Source organism: Podarcis muralis, chromosome 12 (genome assembly GCF_964188315.1).
Source record: "Podarcis muralis chromosome 12, rPodMur119.hap1.1, whole genome shotgun sequence".
NCBI classification, from domain to species: domain Eukaryota; kingdom Metazoa; phylum Chordata; class Lepidosauria; order Squamata; family Lacertidae; genus Podarcis; species Podarcis muralis.
The window spans coordinates 2,334,190-2,361,294 of NC_135666.1; the positions used below are offsets into that span (position 1 = coordinate 2,334,190).

General features: G+C 45.8%; 1 protein-coding gene, 1 long non-coding RNA gene and 1 pseudogene across 4 annotated transcripts; 2 read left to right on the forward strand and 1 right to left on the reverse strand.

Annotated features, from left to right (window-relative positions):
* Positions 1-423: 423 nt before the first annotated feature.
* On the reverse strand, positions 424-7,893 carry LOC114607312 (putative zinc finger protein 75C). The gene is made up of 7 exons (XM_077916645.1): positions 7,813-7,893; positions 5,406-5,909; positions 5,067-5,148; positions 4,731-4,813; positions 3,704-3,884; positions 2,751-2,855; positions 424-1,475 (listed from the first exon to the last, which is right to left on the reverse strand). The coding sequence occupies exons 2-7, from the start codon at positions 5,817-5,819 to the stop codon at positions 754-756; spliced, it is 1,587 nt and encodes a 528-aa protein (XP_077772771.1). The 5' UTR covers positions 5,820-5,909; positions 7,813-7,893; the 3' UTR covers positions 424-753.
* Positions 7,892-9,461, forward strand: LOC144324994 (uncharacterized). 2 transcript variants are annotated; one of them, XR_013390297.1, is made up of 2 exons: positions 7,892-8,205; positions 8,771-9,461. It is a non-coding gene; the product is annotated as an uncharacterized LOC144324994 (long non-coding RNA). The 2 variants fall into 2 exon arrangements; XR_013390296.1 differs by lacking the exon at positions 7,892-8,205 and adding an exon at positions 8,212-8,631.
* Positions 9,462-13,729: 4,268 nt separating this feature from the next.
* LOC114607298 (GTPase IMAP family member 8-like) lies at positions 13,730-19,319 on the forward strand (annotated as a pseudogene). Its single transcript, XR_013390290.1, has 5 exons — positions 13,730-14,256; positions 15,437-15,543; positions 16,527-16,569; positions 17,048-17,731; positions 18,495-19,319. The product of XR_013390290.1 is annotated as a GTPase IMAP family member 8-like (transcript).
* Positions 19,320-27,105: the final 7,786 nt, after the last annotated feature.

Sequence of the window (27,105 nt, forward strand, 5' to 3'; positions counted from 1 at the left end):
TTCAAATAATTCAATATTTTTCATTGTTATTTGAATTCCAAGCTATTTTGCTTTTTTTTACAATTTGAAGACCATTCCTCTCTTGTATTAATTTTCCCCCCTGTTCATCCAAATTTTTAACCATGACCTTAGTTTTTTATTTGTTGACTTTGAGCCCTGCCACTCCCCCAAAATCTTCCATCCTTGCCATTAATTCTTGTATACTATCTACTGGTTCCTCTACCATTATCAGCATGTCATCAGCGAAGGCTCTAAGTTTATATGAGTTTCTTCCTAATTTTATTCTATCCCTCCCTTATTACCTCATTCAAAACCTCCAAGGTAAGTATAAAGAATGAAGGGGAGAGAGGGCATCCCTGCCTAGTCCCCTTTTGGAATGGAAAATATTCAGTCAACTCATTATTTATAATCAAATTTGCCCTCTGATTGTTATAAATTGCTTTTATTGCCCTTATTATTGGCATACCCACACTCCATGGTCCTTAAAGACACGGTCGACTTCTGTGCTGGGTCCCCAAAGGTCAAAAACACGGTTGCAATCCTCATCTACCTATTAAGTAAAGTCCCCTAAAATTTAGTTCTGTATACAGCCATGGCTATGGCTTCTCCTGATTGTGAGTTCACTGGTGGGCAGTGAGATTGCGGAATTTTTTCTGTATTTGAAACACTGATAAGGTTTCTCCCCGTGTAAATTATTTCATGGGAAGTGAGAGAGGAGCTCTGGCTGAAGCTCAGTACATATTCCAATCATTGTTAGTTTTCCCCACAATGACTTCTTTGATGGGTAATGAGAGTGGAGTTCTGACTGAAGCTCCTTCCACATTCCAAGCACTGATAGGGTTTCTCCCCAGTATGAATTCTTTGATGGGCAGTGAGACTACCCTTCCGATTGAACCTCATCCCACATTCCAAGCACTGATAGGGTTTCTCCCCAGTATGGGTTCTTTGATGGGAAGTGAGACCGGACTTCTGACTGAAGCTCCTTCCACATTCCAAGCACTGGTAGGATTTCTCCCCAGTATGAGTTTTTTGATGGCAAGTGAGAGTGAAGCTGTGACTGAAGCACTTTCCACATTCCAAGCACTGATAGGATTTCTCCCCAGTATGAGTTCTTCGATGTACCACGAGACTGTTCCTCTGACTGAAACACTTCCCACAGTCCTGGCAGTGATAGGGTTTCTCCCCAGTATGAAGTCTTCGATGTGCCACGAGATTGGCCCTCTGATTGAAACCCTTTCCACAGTCCCAGCACCGATAAGGTTTCTGCCCTGTATGAATTCTTTGATGAGCAATGAGAGTGCTTCTGTGACTATAGGTATTTCCGCATTCCAAGCACTGATAGGGTTTGCGCCCAGTGTGGATTCTTTGATGGGACATGAGTTGGGATTCCTGTCTGAATCTCCTTCCACATTCCAAACACCGATATAGTTTCTCCCCGGTTTCTCCCTTGTTTTTCATTTCTAATTGATCACCACCTGCAACAAAGAGAAAACCAGATCAGAGCCTCAGGTGGAAATTTAGCCCTCAATGCTTGAACAGTGCTAATGAGTGTGGATTGATGCCAGGATTTGTCCACGTCTGGAACCCGCAATGCACCCCGACTGGGCTAGGCAGGAAGACTGGAACACCTTCAGCATAATCCGGAAACCTGGACTCACAACTGTGCGTTATGAGCACCACAGTCAGAGGTGCAATAAACGCGGATGGGGCTGCAAGAGTTTTGAAGCAGTTCTTCTTGATTTCTACAAGCTACAGAATTATTTACAGAAAATACAGACTGTGTGGTATAGCTTCTTACTCCCACATCTACAGCAGAGATGAAATCACACTCCCTAAACACGAGGCTCAGAGTCAGGAAAAGGAAGATTAAAGACACAGTTCCCTCCCCCTTCTCTCTGACCACCAGATCAGACGATTCTCCCAGAAGGGAGGGGTGAAATGCGAACAACGAGTGCTTTTCATAAGGGAAGAACTGAAGGGAGTTATCTGTGAGGTCTTACTAAAGGGTTCATTAGCTTTGTTGACTGGAATCAAGGATATTTATGAGATCCTGAAATTAGAAAACCTGGCTCTTTTCTCAGATAAGATTTTACTTGGCCCTATCATTGAATCCGCTTCACCTCCAAGGTCAGTAGCCTCATTGGTCCACAAAAAATGGACAGATGCAACATCAAAGGAGCCTAGGAGAAACTACTGGAGAAACTAACAAGTCTAAAGCCTACGCTTGGAAAGGCCTTGGCAGTTCAGACTAGGCTGACTTTCTTATGTACTGTTTTATTCTGGATTGCGGGACGCGGGTGGCGCTGTGGGTAAAACCTCAGTGCCTAGGACTTGCCGATCGTATGGTGGGCGGTTTGAATCCCCGCGGCGGGGTGCGCTCCTGTTGCTCGGTCCCAGCGCCTGCCAACCTAGCAGTTTGAAAGCACCACTAAGTGAAAGTAGATAAATAGGTACCGCTTTATAGCGGGAAGGTAAACGGCGTTTCCATGTGCTGCGCTGGTGCTGGCTCACCAGAGCAGCTTCGTCACGCTGCCCACGTGACCCGGAAGTGTCTCCGGACAGCGCTGGCTCCCGGCCTCTAGAGTGAGATGAGCGCACAACCCTAGAGTCTGGCAAGACTGGCCCATATGGGCAGGGGTACCTTTACCTATTCTGGATTGTTTTATTTGACTTCTAACATAGTTTGTAAACTGCTTTGAGGTTTCTTTAATCTGAAATAAAAAGAATAATAACAATAGTAATAATAATACCTGGAGGAAGAATAGTTACAGGTAGGTAGCCGTGTTGGTCTGCCGTAGGCGAAACAAAATAAAAAACTCCTTCCAGTGGCACCTTAGGAAGGATTTTTCTTTTACCTGGAGAAAGAATAGTCACAGATGAAACCGTAGATAGCTCCCTATTCAAAATGTTCTGTACGGGTGTTAAGATGTTGTAGGTGGCCCTGTTGAGCTCCATAAAAATATTAGAGGTTTGTCACATAGAGATATACATATTACATTTCAGAACAGATACAGTGGAACCCCGTGTTACGTATGCGATCCGTTCCGGATCATGCTACGTAACACGGGTGTGCGTAACGCGAACACACAAAAACAAAAAACCCAGAAGAAGTGCGATTTGGGCGCTTCTGCGCATGCGCAAAGTGTGCAGAAGTGTTCCACTCATCTGGGTCACGCGCGCTCCGGAAACACTTCCGGGTGGTGGGCGTGCTTATCCCAAACGTACGCAACACGGAGCGTACGCAACACGAGGTATGACTGCATTATGATTCAACGGGAAGCTTTACCGAGAAAGTCCTGTTGGAAGATCGCCCGCCCGGGAGCATTGCCAGCATCTCAAAGCACTCTGGGGCGATTAGTCCGGTGGTCACTCTCTGGCTACCATCCAGGAATCCTCCTTTAGTCCAGAGAGACCGATAATTAGGCGACTTGTCTCTTATGAGAAAAGCACACCTATTTCTCCTGAGCAAAATCAGAAGAAAAGGCAGTTCGTAGACTTCATCTACTTTACTAAAACTGCATAGAAAATACACACATGACTGCACGTAATGAGCAGTCCAGCTTAGAGTTCTCCAACTCAACACTGCTCCAGTCCAGGAGCAGAAGAAAGAAGTGTAACTCCGCCCCGGTTACACTGAGGACAGTCTGAGAACTGGCTCAGACTTCCTTTCCCCCGGTCAGCTACACCTGATGTAAACAACAACCTTTTAGCTTTTGCTGCTTCCTGGCAGCTCGCGTAGCTCGTAGGGACTGAAATCCCAACAAGTCCATCATCTCACGATTCTGCTCCATGACTTCCTTATGCAGAGCTTTCTGTTCAGGATCCAGCAACACCCACTCCTCATCTGTGAAAGGAACAGTGATATCTTCAAAGCGCACTGAACCCTAAAAGAAAAAGGGAAATGTCCTCATATAGCGTAAAGATGATAATAATAATAATAATAATAATAATAATAATAATAATAATAATAATAATAATCTATTTGTACCCCGCCTATCTGGCTGGGTTTCCCCAGCCACTCTGGGCGGCTTCCAAAAGAATATTAAAATACTGTGATATATCAAACATTAAAAGCTTCCCTAAACAGGGCTGATCAACTAGGACAGATGATCGACTAGACACTGATCTGGTGTTTTCTGCCTGTAATGGCTGTGTTGTTTTAATGGAATTGATTTGCTGCACATTTTAGTTATGGATTGTTATTTTTATATTTTAAATGAATTCTTCTATTGTGTCTTTCAATGGTGAGTATTAATTTTGTTGTAAATGGGTGGAACTGAACATGGTGTTCCTCAAATAATTCTCTTGGCACAAGCGTTCCAATTTGCCGGGGGGGGGGGGGGGGGAGGAGGATCCCCTCTGTACTCTCCCTGTGTGCTGTTCTTCAGGGGACAAATGGGAAGCAAAAGGAGACCTAGGAAAGCCCTGAAGGTGAATCCTGGCTACTGTTTTTATGGTTTCTCAACTGCTTAGAAGCCTATTATAGTATTCAACAATAAATAAAGAAAACGGTGACCGAGAAATAATGCAAGCAGCAGTAAGGCTAGTTGAGGCAAGGCGGCTGTTCCTTATTTCCAGCAGCCTGACCTTCTAGAAAGGCCTATTTGGTCTTTGTTCAGGGCAGCTTGGCCAGAAACAAAGTGGAGGAAGAGTGAGATTTGCTTGGGCCCAGAGGCACCCTGACTATCCCACCCTTCAGCCTCTTTCCACAGTATGCTCATTCCTGCTACCTGATCTGGTTCCACAGCGGCCGCTTCCCCTCCTCCCCCATGAAAAGATGAATGAGGAGGTCTTGCCAACATCCTTCCGTCACCTGCAAGAGACAAAGGTAAGTGTGAAGCCAGGTGTGCATGCTTTTCTCAGAGATGAAGCAGTGCAGCTCTAACGACAGATGGGCCTTGGAAAAAGCCTCACCCGCAGAGCGCATTTGGACGTTTGTACCCATTTCGTATTTTAGCGTTTTCCCTTCCTTGGCACTTTCCCCCAAGAAGATTCAAGGAAGCCCTGGATGAGTTTCAGGATTCACAGAATGTGACCAAACAGAAAAACAACTCAATCCTCCATACCCTGTGGTCTCTCTTTGATGTCCAACGGAGTTCTCTCTGCCTCAGAGGAATACCGGCCCATTTCTGCAAACAGATCCTTTCTCTGAAATAGAAGAATCATAGAATGTTAGAGTTGGAAGGGATTCCAAGGGCCATCTTGTCCAGGAACCTCGACAAGGATTCCAAACAGAGAATGAGGAGAAGGATTAGAAAAGGAATGGCAGAAGCAAACAATTTAGGGGTATCAGATCTCATTCCTTGAACGCTTTCCAAAAAAGAAGAGCCATTAGCTGAGAATTTGGGGGTCCTCTCCCTCATGATGGAAGACCCTGGGAGTATCTAGAGGAAAGTCTCTCTCACCTGCTGCTCTGCCTGCTTCCTCTCCTCTGCCTGACTCAGGAGGAATCCTTCGGCCAGGGCCACCGCCTGGGAACTGGTCTCTGCTCCACATTCCCTCACCCAGCTCTCCATCTCTGGCGGAAGGACAGCCAGGAACTGCTCCAAGATCACCAGGTCCAACATCTCAGATTTCGTGCGCCGTTCTGGTTTCAACCACTGACGGAAAAGGCAGTAGAGTCGGCTGCAAACCTCTCGGGGTCCTTCGGCCTCCTGGTAGCAGAACTGCCTGAGCTGCTGGCTCTGCACATCTGAGCGGAGAACGTCCTCCTCTCCCAGGATCTTCTTCACAGAGTTTTCCCAGAATCCCCCACTGCTCTCGGTTTTGATGACATGGCCTCTTCCTGCTTCAGGGCCAGCTGAGTATTGCTCATCCATCTGGGCTCTCAGGAAGCCCCCAAGAGACTGGAAGTAACCTGTAGTCTTCTGCCAAGTCCTATCTGTCCGAATTAGAGGTGCTATAAAATACTACAAAACAAATACATTGTTGTAAGATTGACACACTGTCAGGAGAAGAAAAATGTTCATTGGGCAGGCGTAGATGAGTCTTGGTTTAATTCTTATTAATACTGAATTTTAATCTGCCTTGGGTAAGATTTTTTTGATGAATCCAGGGACACTTTTCAACTTCCTACTAAATAGATGGATTTTGTCAGAGGACTGATTTGTAAATCTGGGGACTGTCCCTGGGAAACGGGAACGTCTGGTAACCTTAGACTAGACAGCCCTTGGCATCCCTTCCAACTCTACAATTCTACGATTGTACAATTCTAATAATATTAATAATAATAACAACAGCAATAACATAAAGCATCAAGTGTGGGGGAAATAAAGCCCTTGAGATTTTGGCGTAGGTAAGCACAAGCACCCCATCGGCATTTTGGTTCACCTGGTTGATCTAAATTTACCGGTAAATGTCAAATTGAAGGATTAACAATGGAGTGCACCTCTGGGGGGGGGGGGAGTCAATTTCCTTTGTGAGCAGCACCAAAGTGACTGCAGGAGGTGCTGGAAGGAGGCGTACAAAGCGCCACCCAACTGCCTTAGGGAATCCACTCTGGGTTTGTGGAAGGTTTACTCCTCAATCTTTTCTTCTCCTGAAGGGGGTTCAGGATCAGAGTTTTCCTTCTCTTAGCTGGGTTCCCGTTCTGGGTCGAGGAGCCCCATCTGCCCCCCACTTGACCTTTGCACCCCCTCTCGGTTTTGTCCACTCAGCATGCTGAACCCCATCTTTGCATCACTGTAGACTTGAGACCCATCAGCTCCCCCATTGTTCAGCCCGGACACTAAGGTCCAGCGCCGAGGGCCTTCTGATGGTTCCCTCACTGAGAGAAGTGAGGTTACAGGGAACCAGGCAGAGGGAGGGCCTTCTCGGTGGTGGCGCCCGCCCTGCGGAACGCCCTCCCTTCAGATGTTAAGGAAATAAGCAGCTATTCTATCTTTAAAAAACATCTGAAGGCAGCCCTGTTTAAAGGTAAAGGGACCCCTGACCATTAGGTCCAGTGGTGGCCGACTCTGGGGTTGCAGTGCTCATCTCGCTTTACTGGCCGAGGGAGCCGGCGTACAGCTTCCGGGTCATGTGGCCAGCATGACTAAGCCGCTTCTGGCGAACCAGAGCAGGGCACGGAAACGCCGTTTACCTTCCCACCAGAGCGGTACCTATTTATCTACTTGCACTTTGAGGTGCTTTTGAACTGCTAGATTGGCAGGAGCAGGGACCGAGCAACGGGAGCTTACCCCGTCATTGCGGGGATTCAAACTGTCGATCTTCTGATCGGCATGTCCTAGGCTCTGTGGTTTAACCCACAGCGCCACCCACGTCTCTTTACAATCCTCTGATTCCATGAGTCTGTGACCTGCTCACAAACAGGGAATGATCACAGCAAAGAGCAGATCCTAACAGACACACTCTTTCCCGTCTTGCGTGGATTGTGGAGTATGGGGCTGAGGATCCCCACCCCCCACCATGCCCCACACAGGGAGGTTTTTGATATTTAATGCTGTATTGTTTTTAACACTCGATTGGAAGCCGCCCAGAGGGGCTGGGGAAACTCAGCCAGATGGAATATAATTAACAAACTATTATTATTATTATTATTATTATTATTATTATTATTATTATTGTTGTTGTTGTTGTTATTATTATTATTATTATCATTAAGCACCAGCGAAAGCCTTTCCTGCGATTGCAGCTGCTGCAGTCCGCTGACAGCTCCAAGGAGCCACAGGAAGGAGCAGAGGGCAGGGTGGGGCCCGACGGGGGACCCCAGGACGCATCCCCACCCGAGGGGTGGGTCCCCCCACGCACCCGCCCCCTGCCACCCGGGACCCCGAATTCTCCCCACTTTGCCCTATGGCAGAAGAGACTAACCAGCTTCCCGAAGGCGCCGTCGAGAGAGAGACAGAGACCCCGCCCCCTTCCCTCTCAGTGCAGGAAGTGATTGGCAGGAAGGACTTTTGCACGCCCCGCCCTTCCGTTGCGTTATTTCCGGTCCTCGAGGCGGTGGGGGGTGCGGCGGTGCGCGCCAAAACACCAAAGGCGCCATTTTGGAAGAGGGCGGAAGGGAGGGCTCCGTCATGCTGGAAAAGGCAGTGATAGGGCAGGTATCAAAGGCGCCATCTTAGGAGAGGCACTGAGGCTAGAATGTGACGCAAGAAGAGGGCGGAGGAGGCACCACCGCCATCTTGGACAAGGGCAAAGAGACGACTGGGAGGAAATCTCCTCAGGAATGGAGGTCGAGTCCCCATTAAGCCTAGACTTCAGGTAGACTGCCTCTGCAGGGCCTAGTACAGACTTGGCCCTCCAGGTGTTTTGGCCTACAACTCCCATGATCCCTAGCTAGCAGGACCAGTGGTCAGGGATGATGGGAATTGTAGTCTCAGAACTTTGAGGAATCCTAGCCTAGCAGGTGTTTATGAAGCCTGTGGTTTTTCAGGGAGAGGGTTGGGTTTGCTCGGCTTGCTAAGGGTTAAAAGGCCCTGAGCTGCATTCCTAGAGAGGAGAGGAAATCGGAAGGGGAGGGAGAGTCCTCCAGAGCCGAAGCCCCCCCTGCTGGGCGGGGGAGGGGCCGCCATCCTCTCCTTCGCAATACAGTCCTACCTTGGAAGTAGGAATCCCTTATGGGACTGCATCTGTTTTGAAATCCAGTACATATTTCTGTGTGACAAACCTCCAATATTTTACGTACAGGTGGGTAGCCGTGTTGGTCTGCCGTAGTTGAAACAAAAAAATAAATAAATTATTTCCAGTAGCACTTTAGAGACCAACTAAGTTAGTTATTGGTATGATATTTATTATATTTATAATTTTTATTTATTTATTTGTTTAGTTTCGACTTCCAATATTTTGATGCTGCTCAATAGCACCACCTACAACATCAAACCTAGACAGCATTAGAAAGCAGAGACATCACCTTGCCGACAAAGGTCCGTGTAGTTCAAGCTATGGTTTTCCAAGTAGTGATGTGTCGAAGTGAGAGCTGGACCATAAAGAAGGCTGACCGCTGAAGAATGGATGCTTTTGAATTATGGTGCCGGAGGAGACTCTTGAGAGTCCCATGAACTGCAAGAAGATCAAACCTCTCCATTCTGAAGGAAATCAGCCCTGAGTGCTCACTGGAAGGACAGATCCTGAAGCTGAGGCTCCAGTACTTTGGCCACTTCATGAGAAGAGAAGACTCCCTGGAGAAGACCCTGATGTTGGGAAAGACAGAGGATGAGATGGTGGGACAGTGTTCTGGAAGTTACCAGCATGAGTTTGACCAAACTGCGGGAAGCAGTGGAAGACCTGGCGTGCTCTGGTCCATGGGGTCATGAAGAGTCGGACACGACTAAACAACTCAACAACAACATCTGGGATCCTAACACCCCCACAGCCCACCTTGAATCAAAACCTCCCACAAAAGCGCAGGGTTCACTGGCTAGGAGATTCATTTATTTTTTAAGTTACAGGTAGGTAGCCGTGTTGGTCTGCCGTAGTCAAAACAAAACAAAATAAATATAAATAATTTCTTTGGTTCACCCCAGGTCCCTCTGCGTCTGAGCTGAAAGCAGCAACCCCTGGAGAATAAGGCCCATGGCCAGCACTGCAGGGCTGTTGTGTTGCAGCTGGGCAAGGAAGGGGGTGGGAGATCCTCTCTCAGGCGCCCCCCCCATCACTCATGCAAAACCATGCTGCAAGTCCGCTACCTGATTTCCACCTCTAGAGGTGCAAACCTTTCCAGAAATCACGTTCAGCCTATTCACCATGCATGGGGAGCATTCAGTATTTTGGGCAGTGTGATTCAAAGACTATTAACTGAAATATTATTTCGTGCGTCCCCATCTCTGAGAGGGAAGAGACTCCAGGAAGTCGGTAGAGGTTAGGCAAGACGATTCCTGCATTGTAGGGGGTTGGACTAGATGGCCCTCGGGGTCCCTTCCAACTCTTTGATTCTATTGCTTTTTCCTCAGTGAGAGGATCCATAACAAATGACAGAGGACTTCAGTCTCCCAGAAAGGCAGCTTGATTCATGGATACAAATATCAGCTTCCAGGAATTGGCTGTGCTTCTGAGGGCAATGGTCAGGCCCAGCAGAGGAGCCAGTGGGAGGCAAGGAAAGGGTTAACCCCCTCCCTGTGTACCACAGCCTCCTTCCTGATTCCACCCCTATCCACAGCTGTTAGATACAAGGATATAAGCAGCATGAAATCAAATGTCTGGCAGGAAATGAAGTCTGGTCCAAGCCTCCTGCTTCCAAATAAGGCAGCAAGGGGTGAACTGGAGGACAGATCTGGGGCACTTGGAAGACAAAAACCGAGACAGGAAAGATGCCTTGCACATTTCCTTTCTTTAATTTGCACATAAATTGTTTTGCACGCACCCCTACCATGTAGGAAATGCATGTGGCATGTGGCATGTGGCACAGAGCTTCATTCTAATTTGGGCCGGCCTGAGACATTTTGTCTCAGAAGGTGCTGTGGTGGGAGGAGAGCACTTGTCTCATCCCCTTCCGACGACGAAGAAGAAGAAGAGTTTGGACACCTTTCACTCCCCAGGAGCGCCCAAACTTTTTTCAAAGAGGGCCAGATTTGATGAAGTGGACATGCGTGAGGGCTGACCAAAGTTATCAAGCTTTTTTAGGATTTCAGCCCAGGAAATAAACTGCCAATAAATAAGCGGCTAACCATCTCTTGGCGGTTTCCAACAAAAGATTAAAAATACATTAAAACACCAGTCATTAAAAACTTCCCTAAATTTCTTCCCATTTTTATAGTAATTATCATTAAATAAGTTTATATATTTTGGTGTGATGAAGAAGAAGAGGAGGAGGAGTTTGGATTTGATATCCTGCTTTATCACTACCCAAGGAGTCTCAAAGCGGCTAACATTCTCCTTTCCCTTCCTCCCCCACAACAAACACTCTGTGAGGTGAGTGGGGCTGAGAGATTTCAGAGAAGTGTGACTAGCGCAAGGTCACCCAGCAGCTGCATGTGGAGGAGTGGGGAATCGAACCCAGTTCCCCAGATTATGAGTCCACTGCACTTAACCACTATACCACGCTGGCTCTCCCCATTCCACCGACTGACCCCTCTTTCACCTTTGTACAATGGCTTACTGGCTGGAGACTGCAGCTGCTCTCCTGCAAAGCTGGGAGTGGATTTGATTATCTAATTTCTTATACCATTTAATATATTAAAATCAACCACAGACAACTTAAACAAAATATTACAAAAATGCAGCACGCCACCCCAGTCTCCGAGTTGAGTGAGATCCCAGGGCTTCCAGGCGCTTCAGAACCCTGAATGCTATAAGTAGGCATGTCATTATGTTTTTATGTATGGGAATGGTCCCATTTCTTGGGGTAGTTATAAACACAATTGTGCAGCTCTTTCTTCCACAGATTCCAAATGTGCAGTTGCTACAGAGGTGTGCAGAGTGGTTGCCTGGCTTGACCAGATGACTGAGGGCTTTGAGTTGATGCGAGAGAAGCCCATGCAACTGACCTCTTGGTGACTTTTGATACCATCAACCACAGTCTCCTCCTGGAGAGGCTCTCTGAGTTGGGGGAGGGCAGCACTGCATTGCAGTGCTTCTGGTCCTACTTGGATGGTTGTCTTCCGTGGGTGAGGCTTGGGGAGTGTTTTATGGCAACGTGGGTCCTCAATGTGGGCTTCCTCAGGGCTCATGATATTAATATTGCACAGCCTGAAGCAATTGGATATATGAAAACTGACTCCTTTCGGAATAAAAATAGTCCAGACTCATAAATTTTCTTCAAAGCTTTACTAACCAAAACATGTTCAAAAACAGGTAGAAAACAATCAATGATACATCCAGAAAGTTGTATAAAGCACTTGCATATTCAAGCATAGGTTTTTCTTAAAAATATAATTATGATCAGAGCAAGAAATTCAAGCTCTGTCTCTCCCATAGTTTGCATTAGCCTGCACCAAGAGAAGGCAGAGGGCCTTCTTGATAGTGGCATCTGCCCTGTAGAACGCCCTCCCGTCAGATGTCAAGGAAATAAACAACTATCCGACTTTTAGAAGACATCTGAAGGCAGCCCTGTTTAGGGAAGTTTTTAATATTTGATGTTTTATTGTGCTTTTAATATTCTGCTGGGAGCTGCCCAGAGTGGTTGGGAAGGCCCAGCCAGATGGGCAGGGTATAAGTAAAAAAATATTTTTATTTATTATGGTATTTATTATTACTACTACTACTACACACATTTACAAGCATGCCTGTGTTGCCTCACACAGTGTCCTACATTCATTATAGAGTTGCTTGTGAAATAATTAGTGTGTGTAGCATTAAGAAAGGTTGTCCAAGGCATCTCTCTGTTTGCCTCTCAGATCTGCCCTCCATTTCAACCCTGCTGCCTTGGGTGGAAGCAGGAGGCAACGGCCAGGCTTCCTTTCCTTCCCAACATTTGATTTAATGTTGTTGATATCTTTGCATCTAGCAACTGTGGGGAGGGAGGAATCTGGAGGGAGCCTGTGGAGCACCATCCCTTTCCTTGGTTCCCATCGGCTCCTCTGCTGAGCCCGACCCTCACCCCCTCAGCATGGCTAATTCCTCGGTGGGTCAAGCTGCCTTTCTGGCAAGTGCACTGCTGTTGTTACTGAAGCTCTTACTGAGGAATTACCAGGAAGCCTTTAAAGGAACTCCACAGTTTGGAAAGGATCAGCCAAACCCTTCACCTTTGCAGCTTAAAGGAACTGGGTGGAGGAGGAGGAGGAGAAAGGGATCCCAGAATCAGGGAAACGAAACTCTGAAAATTCAGCTGAATGTGGTTTTTTACAAGCTCTGTAAACATACTGCATTTTTTGGGCTGGAAAACTGCATTCACAATTCACACAAGTGTATATACTGAAGGTTAGCAGGTGTTGGTTTGCACATTTTCAAAAACTGTGAATGAGGAAGGTGTGAACTGATTGAATTCATCCTTGATTAATCTTGTTGGCAAACCGTCCCTTGCCCTGCCTTGCCAATAAGCTGGAGAAAAGAGCTGCTGCTGAAAGCGCCCATCTTTGAAAAAGGGGTCTACAGAGCCATATGTTTCACAGGGAGATGGAGAAATACCTTTATACCAGGGGTGTAAACAAATCAAAAGAGTCCTTATTTATGAAAATGAACTCACCCTGGGGCGGGGGGGCGGGGAAAGGATTGGACAAATAACTCTCCCACCTTTGCTTCCATTTTGTAACATGGGGATCCTGGGAATGTGGGGGCTTCCACAATATCATTCGGAGGGCAGGCCCCAAAGGATGTAAAGTCATTGGGGATTCAGAAACAGGCTTCTTCCAGCAGCCGAGCTTATCTAAGTGAGACCTCAACAAACCAAGCTTATCTATATTTGGCTTTTCAGTCTGTATTGTGTGTGAAATAGGGATAATTGTGTGGCAGAACATACAAGGCTTTCCCATCTCGCCCTGTCCTCAGATTCTTCTTAAAGGAGGAAGAGCACTCTACTTATGCTCAGAGGAACACTGCCCTTAATTTTTCTTTTAATATAGAAAGAACAAACAACAACAACAAACATGTTTCTGTGTGCATTTATCTCCACTATAAACCTTTCTGCAAGCAATTTCCCCTAATATAATTCATTTCTCTACAAATATATGCTTAGGCAACCCCACTGCCCCCCAACCCCCAAGCACGGGGTGGTACCTCCCAGTTTGGGGGCCTCTGCCTGCAGGTTGGCAGGCTTAACTCTGTGTGCAGAGGCTCCTTCGCCTAAAAGTTTCCTAGGACGGAAGGGGGAAAGAATGTTACAGCCACTTCGAGAGTCACAATTGTCGGGGGTGGGAGGAGGGGGCGGAAACAGAGCTGCGTTTCCCACATATCTGACAAGAGTCCCAAATTAAAAGGCGAACAGGAAAGACACGGAGCATCTCCAAGACAGACTGATCTGCTTCCCAAACCTGCAGACTCGGACCTTCAACTCTTGCAGCTGCTGCTCGCGCCTCCCCGGCACCAAGCTGCGGGTCTCTAAGGGAAGTGTGGGGTTCCTCTGCCTCTCGGGTGCGTCTGCAAGCGCCCCGGAAGACTCAGTGGGGCGAGCAGAGTCGTCTCCGCTTGGCAATTCTCTTTTGGTGAATGAGAAACAAGTCAGAGAAACCTCCCTGACGTCTGAGAAAGGGCTCTGGGCTGCTAGCCAGAAATATTTGGTGGCACTGCAGGGTGAGAGGGGGGCTGGATTCGCCCCTCCCCGTTTTATTCCTCTCTGAACCGAGTCCCTGGTCCACAAGAGAGAGAGAGAGAGAGAGAGAGAGCAACGCCCGTCAAGCGCAGCTGCTCTCTCCAAGCAGCGCAGACAACGCGGAGAAGAAGGTGCGCTTCTCTTTCTGCATTTGGGAACCCCAGACGTCGCCTTGGGTGGGGTTAGGGTTAGGGACCCTTGCTCCGTCTGGCGTAATGTCGCCTGCACTGACTGGCAGGCGCTTCCCAGGCCCGAGTCTCTCCCCCAACCCCACCTGGAGAGGCCGGGGGTCAAACCTCGGACCTTCTGCATGCAGGGCAGCTGCCCTACCGCTGAGCCGATTCTCCCTCATGGCGAAAGATTCCCTTGCTCTGAGTTCGAGTGCGGATGGGCTGGAGAGAACAGAGGAGGGAAGCGGGAGAGTTCACTTTGACCGGCGAGCCGAGGTCTTGATCCCTGAATGCAGTGATTTGGGAAGAGATGCCGACGAAGGATTGATTTTTCAGAGAGACCCTTTCTCTTTCCTCTGCCTCTCCTTTCTCTATCCAGTTCAATGGAGAGATTTCTTTCTTGCAGGGAGAAGCTGTGTGCCGAAAAATCCCTGGAGTGGGGCAGAAGAAGTCATTTCCATTCCTCCCCCCTACTGATTTTTTCTTTGTCTTTTTGTACCACCCCCCCCCCCATGGCAAAGGAAACAGGACAGCTCTAATTTTGGGATTTGTCAGTCTCCATGTCTGCAAATTTCAGGCAATTCTGCAAGGGGGGGGGGGTAAGGACATGTTCCTTTATAAATAAACTTTAAAACTCCTAGAAGGATGTTCCTGCAGATTGTCAGGCTCCTTTAACTGCCAATTTAATAAAAAGGAAAAGATTCATGCTTATACACGCAAGCCAAAGTTTTGCTTCTGAGAGCTCTAACTCAGACTCTAACAGCAGGTCAAACAAAGCAGACCTTGAGCATCTCTGAGGCAGGTTGAGATACAGAAGACTTAAAGTCAAACCTTGTGGCTGCTGCTCCCAGCTCCCAAATACCAACCTGTGGTCCTTCTGATGTGCGGGTCTCGCTCCGTGTGGGTCTCCTGCTGCTGCTGCTCTTGGGTGCTTCTCCAAGAACTGCAGGAGACCAAATGCAGCTCCTCTGAAATTTTCTACCCATAGGGCAGTCTTGTCCTCTCCTGTAGCCAATAGAAACAGAAATGCAATTCCGGGAAGCTGTTTTGGCTTCTCAGAACATGATCTGGCTGCTAGCCAAGAAATGCTTTTTTGGTGGGGGGACGGAGAGCTCATGCCTGCCATCCCTATTTTATTCAGCTCAGAACAGAGTCAGCCATCGACAGAGAGGGAGAGAAGAAACTGCAGAGCAGAGGGACCATCGAACACGAGAGTCTTCTTCAAGCTCCAGAGGCATCACAAAGAAGGTACCATTTCCTTTCTTGTCTTAGGAACATCCGAAGCTCCCTTTGCAAGGAGATGTCACCTGGCTCAGCCCCACCTGGAGATGCCAGCGGTTGAACCCGAGACCATCTCCATGCAAACCAGATGCTCAGCTGCTGAGCTGTGCCCCCTGCCCCAAACCACATGGAGAAAAAAGGGGGGGGGCCTGAAATGGCGACATTCAGCAGCAGCAGAAGGAAGCTAGTGGGAGAGAGTCCGCTGGCTGGAGGGGGGAGGGGGGAGAGGCGCTGGAACTGGTTGGCATCAGCCCCCTCCCCACTGAAAAGCAGCTGCCTTCAAGAGGTGGTCATCTCTGGAGGGTATTTTCATCAGGACTAGGCCCCAAGGAGTCTACAGACCATCATCCTGAGTGGCTGTAGCTCTTCAGGGCCCTCCCCAAACCAGCCCACCTGCCTGGGAGCTGCAGAGGGGAGGATATCAGGCCAGGCTGCCAGGGACCCCCAAGGCAGAAGCAGGTAAGGGGGGGGGGAGATGCAGCTCTGGCTGGAGGAAGGGAATATCCGGGTGCTTTTTTTAACCATTTGAACACTGGTGAGGGTGAAGCAAGTATGCCTGCAGATGTAGAGGGTGGGAAGATTCTGGGAAGAGATTGTGAAGGACAAAGTGTTAGGCATGCTTATTTATTAATGCTTATGCACTTGTTGGTTGTAAAAAAAACCTACACGCCCTCAAAGCCGTTTCCAAAAAGATAGAACTATGAAATTATCAAAAAGGAAAAATTAGCAAACCTAATTTAGGACCAATGCATGTAAAAAAGTCATCAACTGCCTCCCTAGTAATTGAATCCCAAATCTGCAGGGGCAGAATATGGTGCTTTGAGGTTCTTTCAGGGTTGTGTTTACATCATAAGCTTCCTCTGGTGGTGGAGAGGAGTTTGGGCAAAGTACTAGTCAAACTGTATTGCAGGAGCTAATGAACTTCATTTTCTGGTTCTCTTCCGGCTCAGCAATCTGCCTGGACAATGGATGAACGGAGAGAGGAAGTTAGAGGTAGGTCTCTCCCTTCTCCTGACCCTCCTCTGAAAGAACCACGTGAAGGGAATAGTGAAGGTTGGACCATTTGTGGGCCACAGTTGGAAGGGTGAGGTGACCCCAGGTGCTTAGGGGAATTGTTGCAGTGTATGGACCCTGGATGGTGGCAATTCAGGAGTGAATTCCCAGGCAAGCGGCAGGCCCACAAATCTGGAAATGAGCAGCCCACTCTCCCTTAAGGAACAAGACTTAGTGGTGCTGCAGGAATAGTTGTTGACTTGGGTCTCCAAGGTATGAGTGTGGCCAGGTCAATATTGTTTTCATTCCTGACTGACTTAGGGTCAGCCACCTTAGGGTCTTTCTTGAGAATAAGAACCTGGGTGGTGTTTCTACAAGGTAATCTCTCAGTTGGGCTACTGCAACGTGCCATGAAACTGACATCCCTTTAAAACTGTTCAGTCTTGGATTCTTAGACATCTTCCTAATTTCTTTCCAGAGACCACCAAAGCACACGAGAGCAGAAACCTCAATGAAGATCTACGGATTGTTCTTGTTGGGAAGACGGCAGGAGGGAGAAGTGCCACAGGAAACACCATTTTGGGTGAAAAGAAGTTCGAGTCCAAACTCTTCCCCGAAGCCAGTGACCGAGACTTATAGCAGAGAGGTCCGAGCAGAGAAGTGGAAGGGGAAACAAGTAGTCGTCATTGACACTCCAGACATTTTTGATGCTCGTCCTCTAACACAGCATGATATTCTGGAAGTCCAGAAGTGCCTCTCTCTCTGTGAGCCAGGTCCCCACGCCCTGGTGTTTGTGACGCAGGCCGGTCGTTTCGCCAAGGAAGACGCTGTGGCCTCCAAGAGGGTGGAGGAGGTCTTTGGCCCAGAGGCCACAAAGTACATGATTGTCTTGTTCACCCGCAAAGAAGACCTAGAGACAGAAAGTCTAGAGGAGTACATAGGGTTGTCTGGAAACAGAGCCCTGCAGGATTTGGTGGGGAAGTGCAATGGCCGTTGCTGCGCTTTCAACAACAAAGGGACGGGAGAGGAAAGGGCCAGCCAGGCAGAAGAGCTGCTGGTGAAAATCGAGCAGATGATGATGGACAACCAGAACAAGCCTTTCCTTGAGCTGTTTCCATGAGGACCTACAAGAAGCGCAGCTGAAATGAAACCAGAGGAAGAAGCAATGGACACTCACAAGGGAGGACCAAGTATATTCCCTGAAGGTAGAATCAAATTATGATTCGGAAGCAGTTCTAGATCTCCCTGGGTTGAGTTTCCCAAGGTAGCCTTTCCTTAAAGAGACCCACCAAATACCTGCTCTTCTTCTTTGTACAAGGAAGAGCCCAAAGGCAGAAGAATTCTGCACCCATAAGGGGGTGGCTCTGTAACTTGTAAACATTTTGCAAATTATGGAGATGGGTGCAAGAGTTTGCTTGCTTTGTGCAATCCACCGCATGAATTCTGGTGTATTTGGAGGGGAGGGATTTGAGTGATGGTGGAGGGAGAAAGGCAATGTCTACTGTATTAAGAATTTAGGATAACCCTGGAGCTGAATCCTGCCAAAGGCCCCTCAAGCACAGCATTCTGTTACATAGAACAGAGGAACCTGCCTTGTACTGAGCTCAGTACTGCCTACACTGATTGGCAGCAGTTCTTCAGAGTTTCAGGCAGGAGACTCTCCCAGCCCTGCCCTACAAATACTGCGTTCCCTCCCTCCCCCTCTGTGGTGTATGAAATTAACAAACCTCTCTTGCAAGACATTCTCACACTTTTCATCCAAAAGACAGGATGGAGCATAATATGGACTTGTGTAGAAGGAGAAATTCCTCCCTGTGATGCATTTTAAAATACTGCGTGGACAAAATTTCAGTGATACTCTTAATAGTGTTAACATTCCTTATTCCTTCCCAACAGAGCCTGGGAACCAGAGTCGATCCCACAAGGATTCCGAACTGCGGGTCATTCTTGTTGGGAAGACGGGAGGAGGCAGAAGTGCCACAGGAAACACCCTTCTGGGGGAGAAGAAGACCTTTGAGTCCAAACTCTCCATGAGCCAGTGACCCAGACATGCAGCAGAGAGGTCCGAGCAGAGAGGTGGAAGGGGAAACAAGTGGTTGTCATTGACACTCCGGCCATTTTTGATGCTTGTCCTCAAACACAGCATGATATTCTGGAAGTCCAGAAGTGCCTCTCTCTCTGTCAGCCAGGTCCCCACGCCCTAGTGTTTGTGACGCAGGCCGGCCGTTTCACCAAGGAAGACGCTGTGGCCGCCAAGAGGGTGGAGGAGGTCTTTGGCCCAGAGGCCACAAAGTACATGATTGTCTTGTTCACCCGCAAAGAAGACCTAGAGACAGAAAGGCTAGAGGAGTACATAGAGCTATCTGGAAACCGACCTCTTCAGGATTTGGTGAGGAAATGCAAGGGCCGTTGCTGCGCTTTCAACAACAGGGGGACGGGAGAGGAAAGGGCTAGCCAGGCGGAAGAGCTGCTGTCTCTGATTGAGAAGGTGGTTCAGGAGAACAGGGACCAGCAGTATCTCAAGCCGCGTCCAATGGAGATGTCACTGAGGTCAGATGGAAGGAATCCTGGGGAGACTTCAAAGCAAACAGCAGCAGGGGAACCAGTGGAGGATGAAAGGAATGCTGGAGGAATCCCCGATGGGCAGAAGAAGAAATCAAAATGTCAGGTGAAGAAGATAGGGTGCAAAGAATAAGAATTGGGCCCCTGTCTTTTCCAATTGCTGATGATTTACATTGTAGACAAATTCAAACTTGGAAAAGGAGGGTGGAACAGGGCTGTTTTCAGTTGCTCCAAAGGGTAAGAGCTGAACAAGCAGCTCAAAAGTACAAGGAAAAGGGATTTAGACTAAACATTAGGAAGAACTTCATGTTCCTGGGAAAGAATTTATTAATTTAATGCATTTATATCCCACCTTTTCCTCCAAGGAGTTCAAAGTGGCACACGTGATTCTCCCCCCACCTCATTTAATTCCCCTCAAAATGCTATTTCTTTAGAGGTTTTTAAGCAGAGTCTGGGGGGGTCCCTATCGAGAGGTTGGGCTAGATGACGTTTGAGGTTCCTTCTATGAGCTTAAGGGAGGGGGGTAAATTCTTGCTTATTTGAGAACTCCCCCCCTCCTTCTCCCCCTTGACATCTTTCCCCCTTTCTCTTGACTCCACACCAATCACTTACGCCGGGTTTGTTTCCAACAGGCATTTAGTTCTGCCGTGGGCTCCCTTCGTTCATACTTTGTCCCAGAATCCAGACAAGCTTCCAAAGAAGGCAGAGGAGGAGCAGGAAGATCTCATCCTCCAGTGTAAACGGAAGCAGTGTCATCAATAAACACAGTAGGATAATTTGCGTTCTCCCATCATTATTGCATGTCCTCCACGTGGCACTATTTCACGACCTCCACCCCCCTTGACTTCTCAACCTCCTTAAGCCTAAAGTGGGTTTCACATTTTGGATCCAGGGAATTCTGTGGCTTATCCACACTTCCTCTTGTTTTGCTCCCTCTCTTTTTTTTTTTTTTTAAATATATATTTATTAAAGTTTTTTTTTCAATACAAAAGCATATTACAAAAACAACATTGATTATTTAGCATCTTTCCATTATTGCTTTGGACTCCCCCACGCCTCCCGCAGACACTTACATCATTATACAATTGTTTCCACACAAATTATCATTTTATCCATAATCTTAATTTTGTTCATTGACATATAATTTAATCTTAAATCTAATTTAGTGGTAGACAATCATTTCTATTCTGACATCCCGGTCAACATTCAGCCAAATTACAATACTTTTGTAAATAAATCTTAAATTTCTTCCAGTCTTCTTCCGTCCTTTCTTCTCCCAGGTCTCGAATTCTGCCGGTCATCTCAGCTAGTTGCATATAGTCCATCAGCTGCATCTGCCATTCTTCCAGAGTGGGTAGATTTTGAGTCTTCCAATTCTTAGCAATCAGTATCCTTGCTGCCGCTGTTGCGTACATAAAAAATGTTCTGTCTTTTTTTAACACACTCTGGCCGACAATGCCCAAGAGGAAGGCCTCTGGTTGCTTAGTAAAGGTGTACTTAAACACCTTTTTTAACTCATTATATATCATCTCCCAGAAGGCCTTCACTTTAGGACAAGACCACCAGAGGTGAAAAAATGTTCCTTCATTTTCCTTACATTTCCAACATTTATTATCCGACGAATGGTATATTTTAGCCAATTTGACTGGGGTCATGTACCATCTGTATATCATTTTCATTACATTTTCCTTCAAAGCATTACATGCAGTGAAGTTCAGCCCAGAGGTCCACAACCTTTCCCAATCTTCAAACATAATATTATGCCCAATATCCTGAGCCCATTTTATCATTGCCGATTTAACCATTTCGTCTTGTGTGTTCCATTTCAGCAGCAAATTATACATCTTTGAAAGTACTTTAGTCTTAGGTTCTAACAGTTCAGTTTCCAACTTTGACTTCTCCACCTGGAATCCTACCTTTTTATCATTTTTAAACACTTCTTTAATCTGAGCATAGTGTAACCAGTCTCGCACTTTATCTCTCATTTTCTCTAAACTCTGCAATTTCCAATTGTCACCATCTCTTTCTAATATCTCCCAATATTTTGGCCAATTGGCCTCCATATTGGCTCTTTTTCGAGCCTTAGCCTCTAGGGGTGACAACCACCTCGGAGTTTTATTCTCCAATAAGTCTTTATATTTTGTCCAGACATTAAAAACTGATTTTCTGACAATATGGTTCTTAAAAGCCTTGCTTATCTTAACCTTATCATACCATAAATATGCATGCCATCCAAATGCATTATTAAAACCTTCCAAATCCAATACATCCGTATCTTCAAGGAGTATCCAATCTTTCAACCAGCAGAAAGCTGCAGCTTCATAGTACAGCTTTAAGTCTGGCAGGGCAAAGCCCCCTCTTTCTTTCGCATCTGTTAATATTTTAAATTTAATTCTGGGCTTTTTGCCCTGCCAGACAAATTTTGAAATATCTTTCTGCCACTTCCGAAAACATTCTGTCTTGTCTACAATCTGTAGTGTCTGAAACAAAAATAACATTTTTGGCAATACATTCATTTTGATGGCAGCTATCCGGCCTAACAAGGAAAGTTTTAATCTTGACCAACTATCCAAGTCTCTCTTAATTTCTGACCAACATTTTTCATAATTATCTTTAAATAAACTCAGATTTTTTGCTGTTATGTTCACCCCTAGGTATTTGACTTTTTTAACCACAGTTAATTCTGTCTCTTTCTGAAACCGTTCCAACTCAGTGTCTGTCAAATTTTTCCCCAAAACCTTAGTTTTTTGCTTATTTAATTTAAATCCCGCCACTCGACCAAAGTTTTGAATCAGTTGTAATACTCTTTTCGTACTAGATTCCGGCTCCTGTAATGTCAAGACTAGGTCATCTGCAAATGCCTTAAGTTTATATTGTTTCGCTCCGACCTGGATCCCTTCCACCAACCGGTCCCCCCTGATCATATTCAACAGCACTTCCAGAACCGAAATAAACAGTAATGGGGAAATCGGGCAGCCTTGTCGTGTACCTTTTTCTATTTTGAACTCTTCTGTAACCACATTGTTGACTATCAGTTTAGCCTTTTGTTCTGAATATATAGCCTCAATCCCATTCTCAAACCCACGTCCCACTCCCATTTCTTTTAAGTTCCCCTTCATAAATTTCCAGGATATGTTGTCAAAGGCTTTCTCCGCGTCTATAAAAATTAAAGCTGCTTTAGTGTTTATGTTTGTTTGCAAAAGTTCCAATATGTCTATAATGTTCCTTGTATTAGCAAACATATATCTACCCGGGAGAAAGCCTGCCTGGTCTTTATGGATTATCTCACTTAAAACTTTCTTGAATCTACGTGCCAAAACGTCTGCAAATATTTTGTAATCCACATTTAAAAGAGAAATGGGACGGTAGTTCTTGAGTTGTGTCTTTTCAGTTTCCGACTTTGGTATCAATGTGATAAATGCTTCTTTCCACGATTCTGGCGCCTTCTTCCCCTCCATTATTTCATTACTGACCTCCAACAATGGCTGTATCAGATAATCTTTCAGTGTCTTATAATAGTTGGAGGTCAGTCCATCTGGCCCTGGCGATTTGCCCTGTTTCAAACTCTGGATGGCCTGCTCAATCTCTTGTCGTGTTATTTCACCATTCAAAATTGTTCTGTTTTCTTCTGACAGCTTTGCTAATCCATTTTTCTCTAAAAATTGTTTAATCTCTATTTCGTCTTGTGGCCCTTGGGTGTATAGCTTTTTGAAGTATCTCTGGAAGCACTTTCTAATCTCTCCAGGGTTCTGGATATTCCTTCCTTCAATCTCTAAATTTGTTACCGTATTTAGTCTTTGTCTCTTTTTCAACTGCCAAGCTAGCAGTTTTCCGCATTTATTAGCCGATTCAAAAGTTTTTTGTTTCATTGTTCTGATCTTCCATTCTATTTCCTGATTTATCAGTTTAGAATATTGTGCCTGGTAAAGTTTGATTTCTCGCAGAATCGGTTGGGACTTCGGGTTAGATCTTAACTTCTTTTCTAACTCTTTAATTCTTTCCAGAATCTTGTCCTTCTTTTCATTTTGTAATCTTTTCTTTATCGAATTTTGTTGTATCAAGAACCCTCTCATCACGGCCTTGCTTGCATCCCAGATGGTTCTTTTTTCCACCGTGGTGCCCATATTAACCTCAAAATAGTCCTTTAAGGTTTTTTGGGCCTTCTCTACAAGTTTTTGATCTCTAAACAGGCCATCATTCATCTTCCATCTATAGGAGCCAATTGGGGTCAGTGTCATATCCATTCTCAATGCGTTATGGTCGGAGCATGTCTTTGGGCAGATTTCCACCTTTCTGATCTTGGGTGCCAGACTTCTAGTTATCCATATTTGGTCGATTCGTGTCCAGGTCAGTTGGGCTTCAGAAAAGAATGTTCCTTCTCTTCCCAAGGGGTTTCTCACTCTCCAAATATCAATCCAATCCATATTGTCAGTCATTTCAAAGAAAGTCTTAGGTAGTCTTCCTTCTTTAGTAATATTTTGATTCTGTGACTTATCCATATTTGTTGATACGACCCCATTCATATCTCCCATCATGATGATGTTGTTGTAGTCCAGATAATCCAGCATAGTCTCATGCAACTTCTTGTAGAAATCCGATTTTCCTTCATTTGGGGCATAGATTCCTAATATCAAAATTTTTTCTCCTTGGTACTGTATTTCTATTGCCAAGATTCTTCCATTTTCATCTTTAAAAAGAAATTTTGGTGAAAGGCTCTCTTTTGCATAGATCACTACGCCTCTCTTTTTAACTGTGTCCGAAGATATAAATTCTTGACCGAGTCTCTTATTTATTAACACTTTTCTGTGGAGCCTAATCACATGTGTTTCTTGTAAGCATATAATGTCCAATTGTTCCTTTTTTAAAATATGAAAAATTTTCGCCCTTTTTTCCGGGCTGTTGCAGCCATTTATGTTCCAGCTCAAAAGCTGCAGAGCCATCCTGGATAAATCTGGTTATTCTTGCTGGGGTGGTATCTTATTCTCTGGTCCTTTAGGGTCCGAGGGGGCAGGTTCCCCTGGAGGTTCGGGCGCTGGAAGTCCAAGTCCTTTATGGAGGTCTTCTCCGTGTGCTTCAAGAAACTTGTCTCTATCTTCCGCTGTTTTGATTTTAATCTTTCTCTCTCTATAGGTAAAAGATAATCCTTGAGGAAACTCCCACCTGAAGATAATTGCGTTACTTCTTAGCAGTCTTGCTAGTTCCTTGTAGTCAGATCTAAGGTCCAACAACTGTTTAGGGATATCCTTGTAGATCTCAATTCTCATACCCAAAATGTCCAGTGACTTTTCGTAGTGCAGGCCCAAAATCTTGTCCCTTTCCTCCTTGGATCTCAATATTATCAGGCAGTCTCTGGGCTTCTCTCTCCTCCTGAGTCTTCCAAGCCTGAAAGCAGATACTATTTTGAAGTCTTTTTCCTCTAACTTCCAGAACTTGGAAAATTCCTTGGTCAAAAATTCAATTAAATTATCTTCTTCCACTTCTGGTACTGACCGTATCCTCAAGTTGGCCTCCTTGTTCCGCAGCTCTGTCATCGAAAAATGAATCTGATGTTCTCCAACTTGTTTACTGAGTGGTCTTACCTCTTTCTCAAGTTCTCCCAATCTTTGGCTAGTGTCTTCAGCCAATTTCCGATTTTCACCTACAGCCTCCTTTAACTCTCCAATAGATTGGGCATTCTGTGCAACTTGTCCAGTCAATTTGTTCAGACTTTCTGTGTTCTGTTCAATTTTAGCCGTTTGCAAATCAGCCTTTTTGTCCAAAGCCTCCAATTTTTCAAAAATTTTCTCTAAAACAGAGCCACTTATTCCTGAAGCCATATCCTCCAGATGCAATTCCTCTGTTTCTCCCTCCCCTGCCTGCGTCAGGGAAGGCACCTCTATCTCAGGAGGCAGAGTAGAAGGCAAAACAGGCACAGAAGATCTACGCTGTGAGGCTGTAGATAAAGTTAAAGTTGTCTGTTTAGTTCTTCCTCTTTTCCTTGTGCCACTCATTCCAAAGTTATCTGTAATCCAAGGTCAGACCAAGTTGTTCCCATGGGAAAATAAAAGCCAGGAAAAGGAAAGTAAAACAAAGTCACTGCTGTAAGTCCAAAATCCTCTAGAGGGAGCTTAATATGTCTTTAGGGAGAAAGTTTAGTCCGATTCAAGTTAGTAAGTCAAATTCCACATCCGAAAGCCTCCATAAAGTGATATTTTTTCAGCAGAGTATACTTAAGGCAAAACAGTGTCTCTAAAGGTGCCAGACTGCAACTGTTTCCAAGTAACAGGTCCCTGCTCAGAGTGTTTCAAAATTTAAATTCAATGTATCCAAAGTTGCAGACTGATGCTCAGTCAGGCAGCTCCAGCACCTGGGGTTTTTATTTAATTTGTAATCCACTAATTCAGCAGAAGAAGAGTGTCTTTGAATCCAAAAATCAACAACTTAGAATTTTTATCCAAGTCCAAAAAGCAGTTTAAATGGGGGTCAGATCAGTTAATTAAAGCATCGCTCTTTGTCTCCACTCCTCCAGCACTTTGCTTTCAAGTTCAGTGTTAGCGGAAGACGGACTTCCTGTTTATCGTCACTCCGCTTTCAGCCAAATTCCAGCTCTTAAGAAGCCTTAAGAGCCTTAAAGTCTAGTAAAATCAAAAGTTGTAAGGTCCAAATTACTCACGGGTTGCGACTTTCCGAATTTTGAAGTTTCCAGGAAGAAAGGTCAGCGCTGAAAGACAACAGCAGCGCGGCTTCACTCCGTTGACCGCGAAACGACCCACAGCGCCGCTGCCCCCTCCGCGATCCGGAGCCCCTTACGGGGTCCCTTCAACGTTTTGGGGGGTGCTTTTTGGCGCCCGCCGGGTCTCAAGCCCACAGGCTTCTGCCGCCTGTGGTTCTCCAAAGCGGGTCTCCGCTGTTTTGCTCCCTCTCCACAGGAAACCATCCGCTTCTAAGACTTGCCCTTTGAAAACAAAACCAACTCTTACAATGTTTTATTTATTGTAAAAAGGAAGGTCTGTGCTATTTTGCAACCACTTGGAAATTACCCTAGGGGCTGATGGGTGAACTGGGGTTTACAGGTATTTTGAAATATATGGTGGGAGCCATATATTCATGTCATATTTGGTGGTAACCGCAGTGACAGAAGATGGTTTTGCTACAAACTGTTTGTACTAAATTTGAATATTTTCCATTCATCAAGCTGCATGAATTCTCTAATTGCTCAGATATTAGAATGTGATTCTAAGATTAGTTCCCTTCACATGCATCTCAGCCATGCCAGAAACTACTCTCTTGTTGGAGGCAGAGAAGCAAAGAACTATCCATCCCATAATGACTCCAAGGTCGTTTCCAGCAGTGTTAGAAACTGAGAAATGAAAGCTAGGAACTCAATGGCACCTTAAACCGAGGTTATGGGAGCAACAACGGAATGTCCAGGTGCGCTTTTTTAATAACAAGAATACAAAGCTGAAAAGGAATAGACTGCAGCTAAAATATTATCTTCATTTTTCACATGGTCTAGTCCTTCCCCTGCCCACCCCCCTAATATTCGTAAGAGGGTCTCTTCTTCTTTTTTTCCAAGTAAATTTTTATTGTTTTCCTTACATATTCTTTTCCAACAAATTGTAATAGCACCATACATTCCCTTTGACTCTGCCGAGTCGCGACCCCCCTCCCTCCCCACAACTGGTATATTTATCCTCTTTCCATCACGCACATCATTCCCATATTAGTACTATTATACATTGGAGGTATTATGTCAATCCTGCTAGTGTCTTGACCTCCTTACAATTCATCTTTAAATATTTAATAAATTTACTCCAGTTATTTTGGTATCTTTGATCTCCCTGGTCCCGGATCCTCCCTGACAGTCTGGCAAGTTCTGCATATTCTGTCAACTTCGCCTGCCACTCCTGAATCGTTGGTATATCTTGTACTTTCCATCTTTGGGCCAGAAGGGTCCTCGCGGCAGCTGTAGCATACATGAACAAATTTTGATCT

Coding starts and splice junctions, on each gene's coding strand:
- LOC114607312 (XM_077916645.1), bottom strand. CDS start 5,819: ATGGATGAGCAATACTCAGCTGGCCCTGAAGCAGGAAGAGGCCATGTC. Junction 4,814..5,066: donor CATCAAAGAGAGACCACAGG/GTATGGAGGATT, acceptor TGTCTCTTGCAG/GTGACGGAAGGATGTTGGCA. Junction 3,885..4,730: donor CCGCTGTGGAACCAGATCAG/GTAGCAGGAATG, acceptor TTTTTCTTTTAG/GGTTCAGTGCGCTTTGAAGA.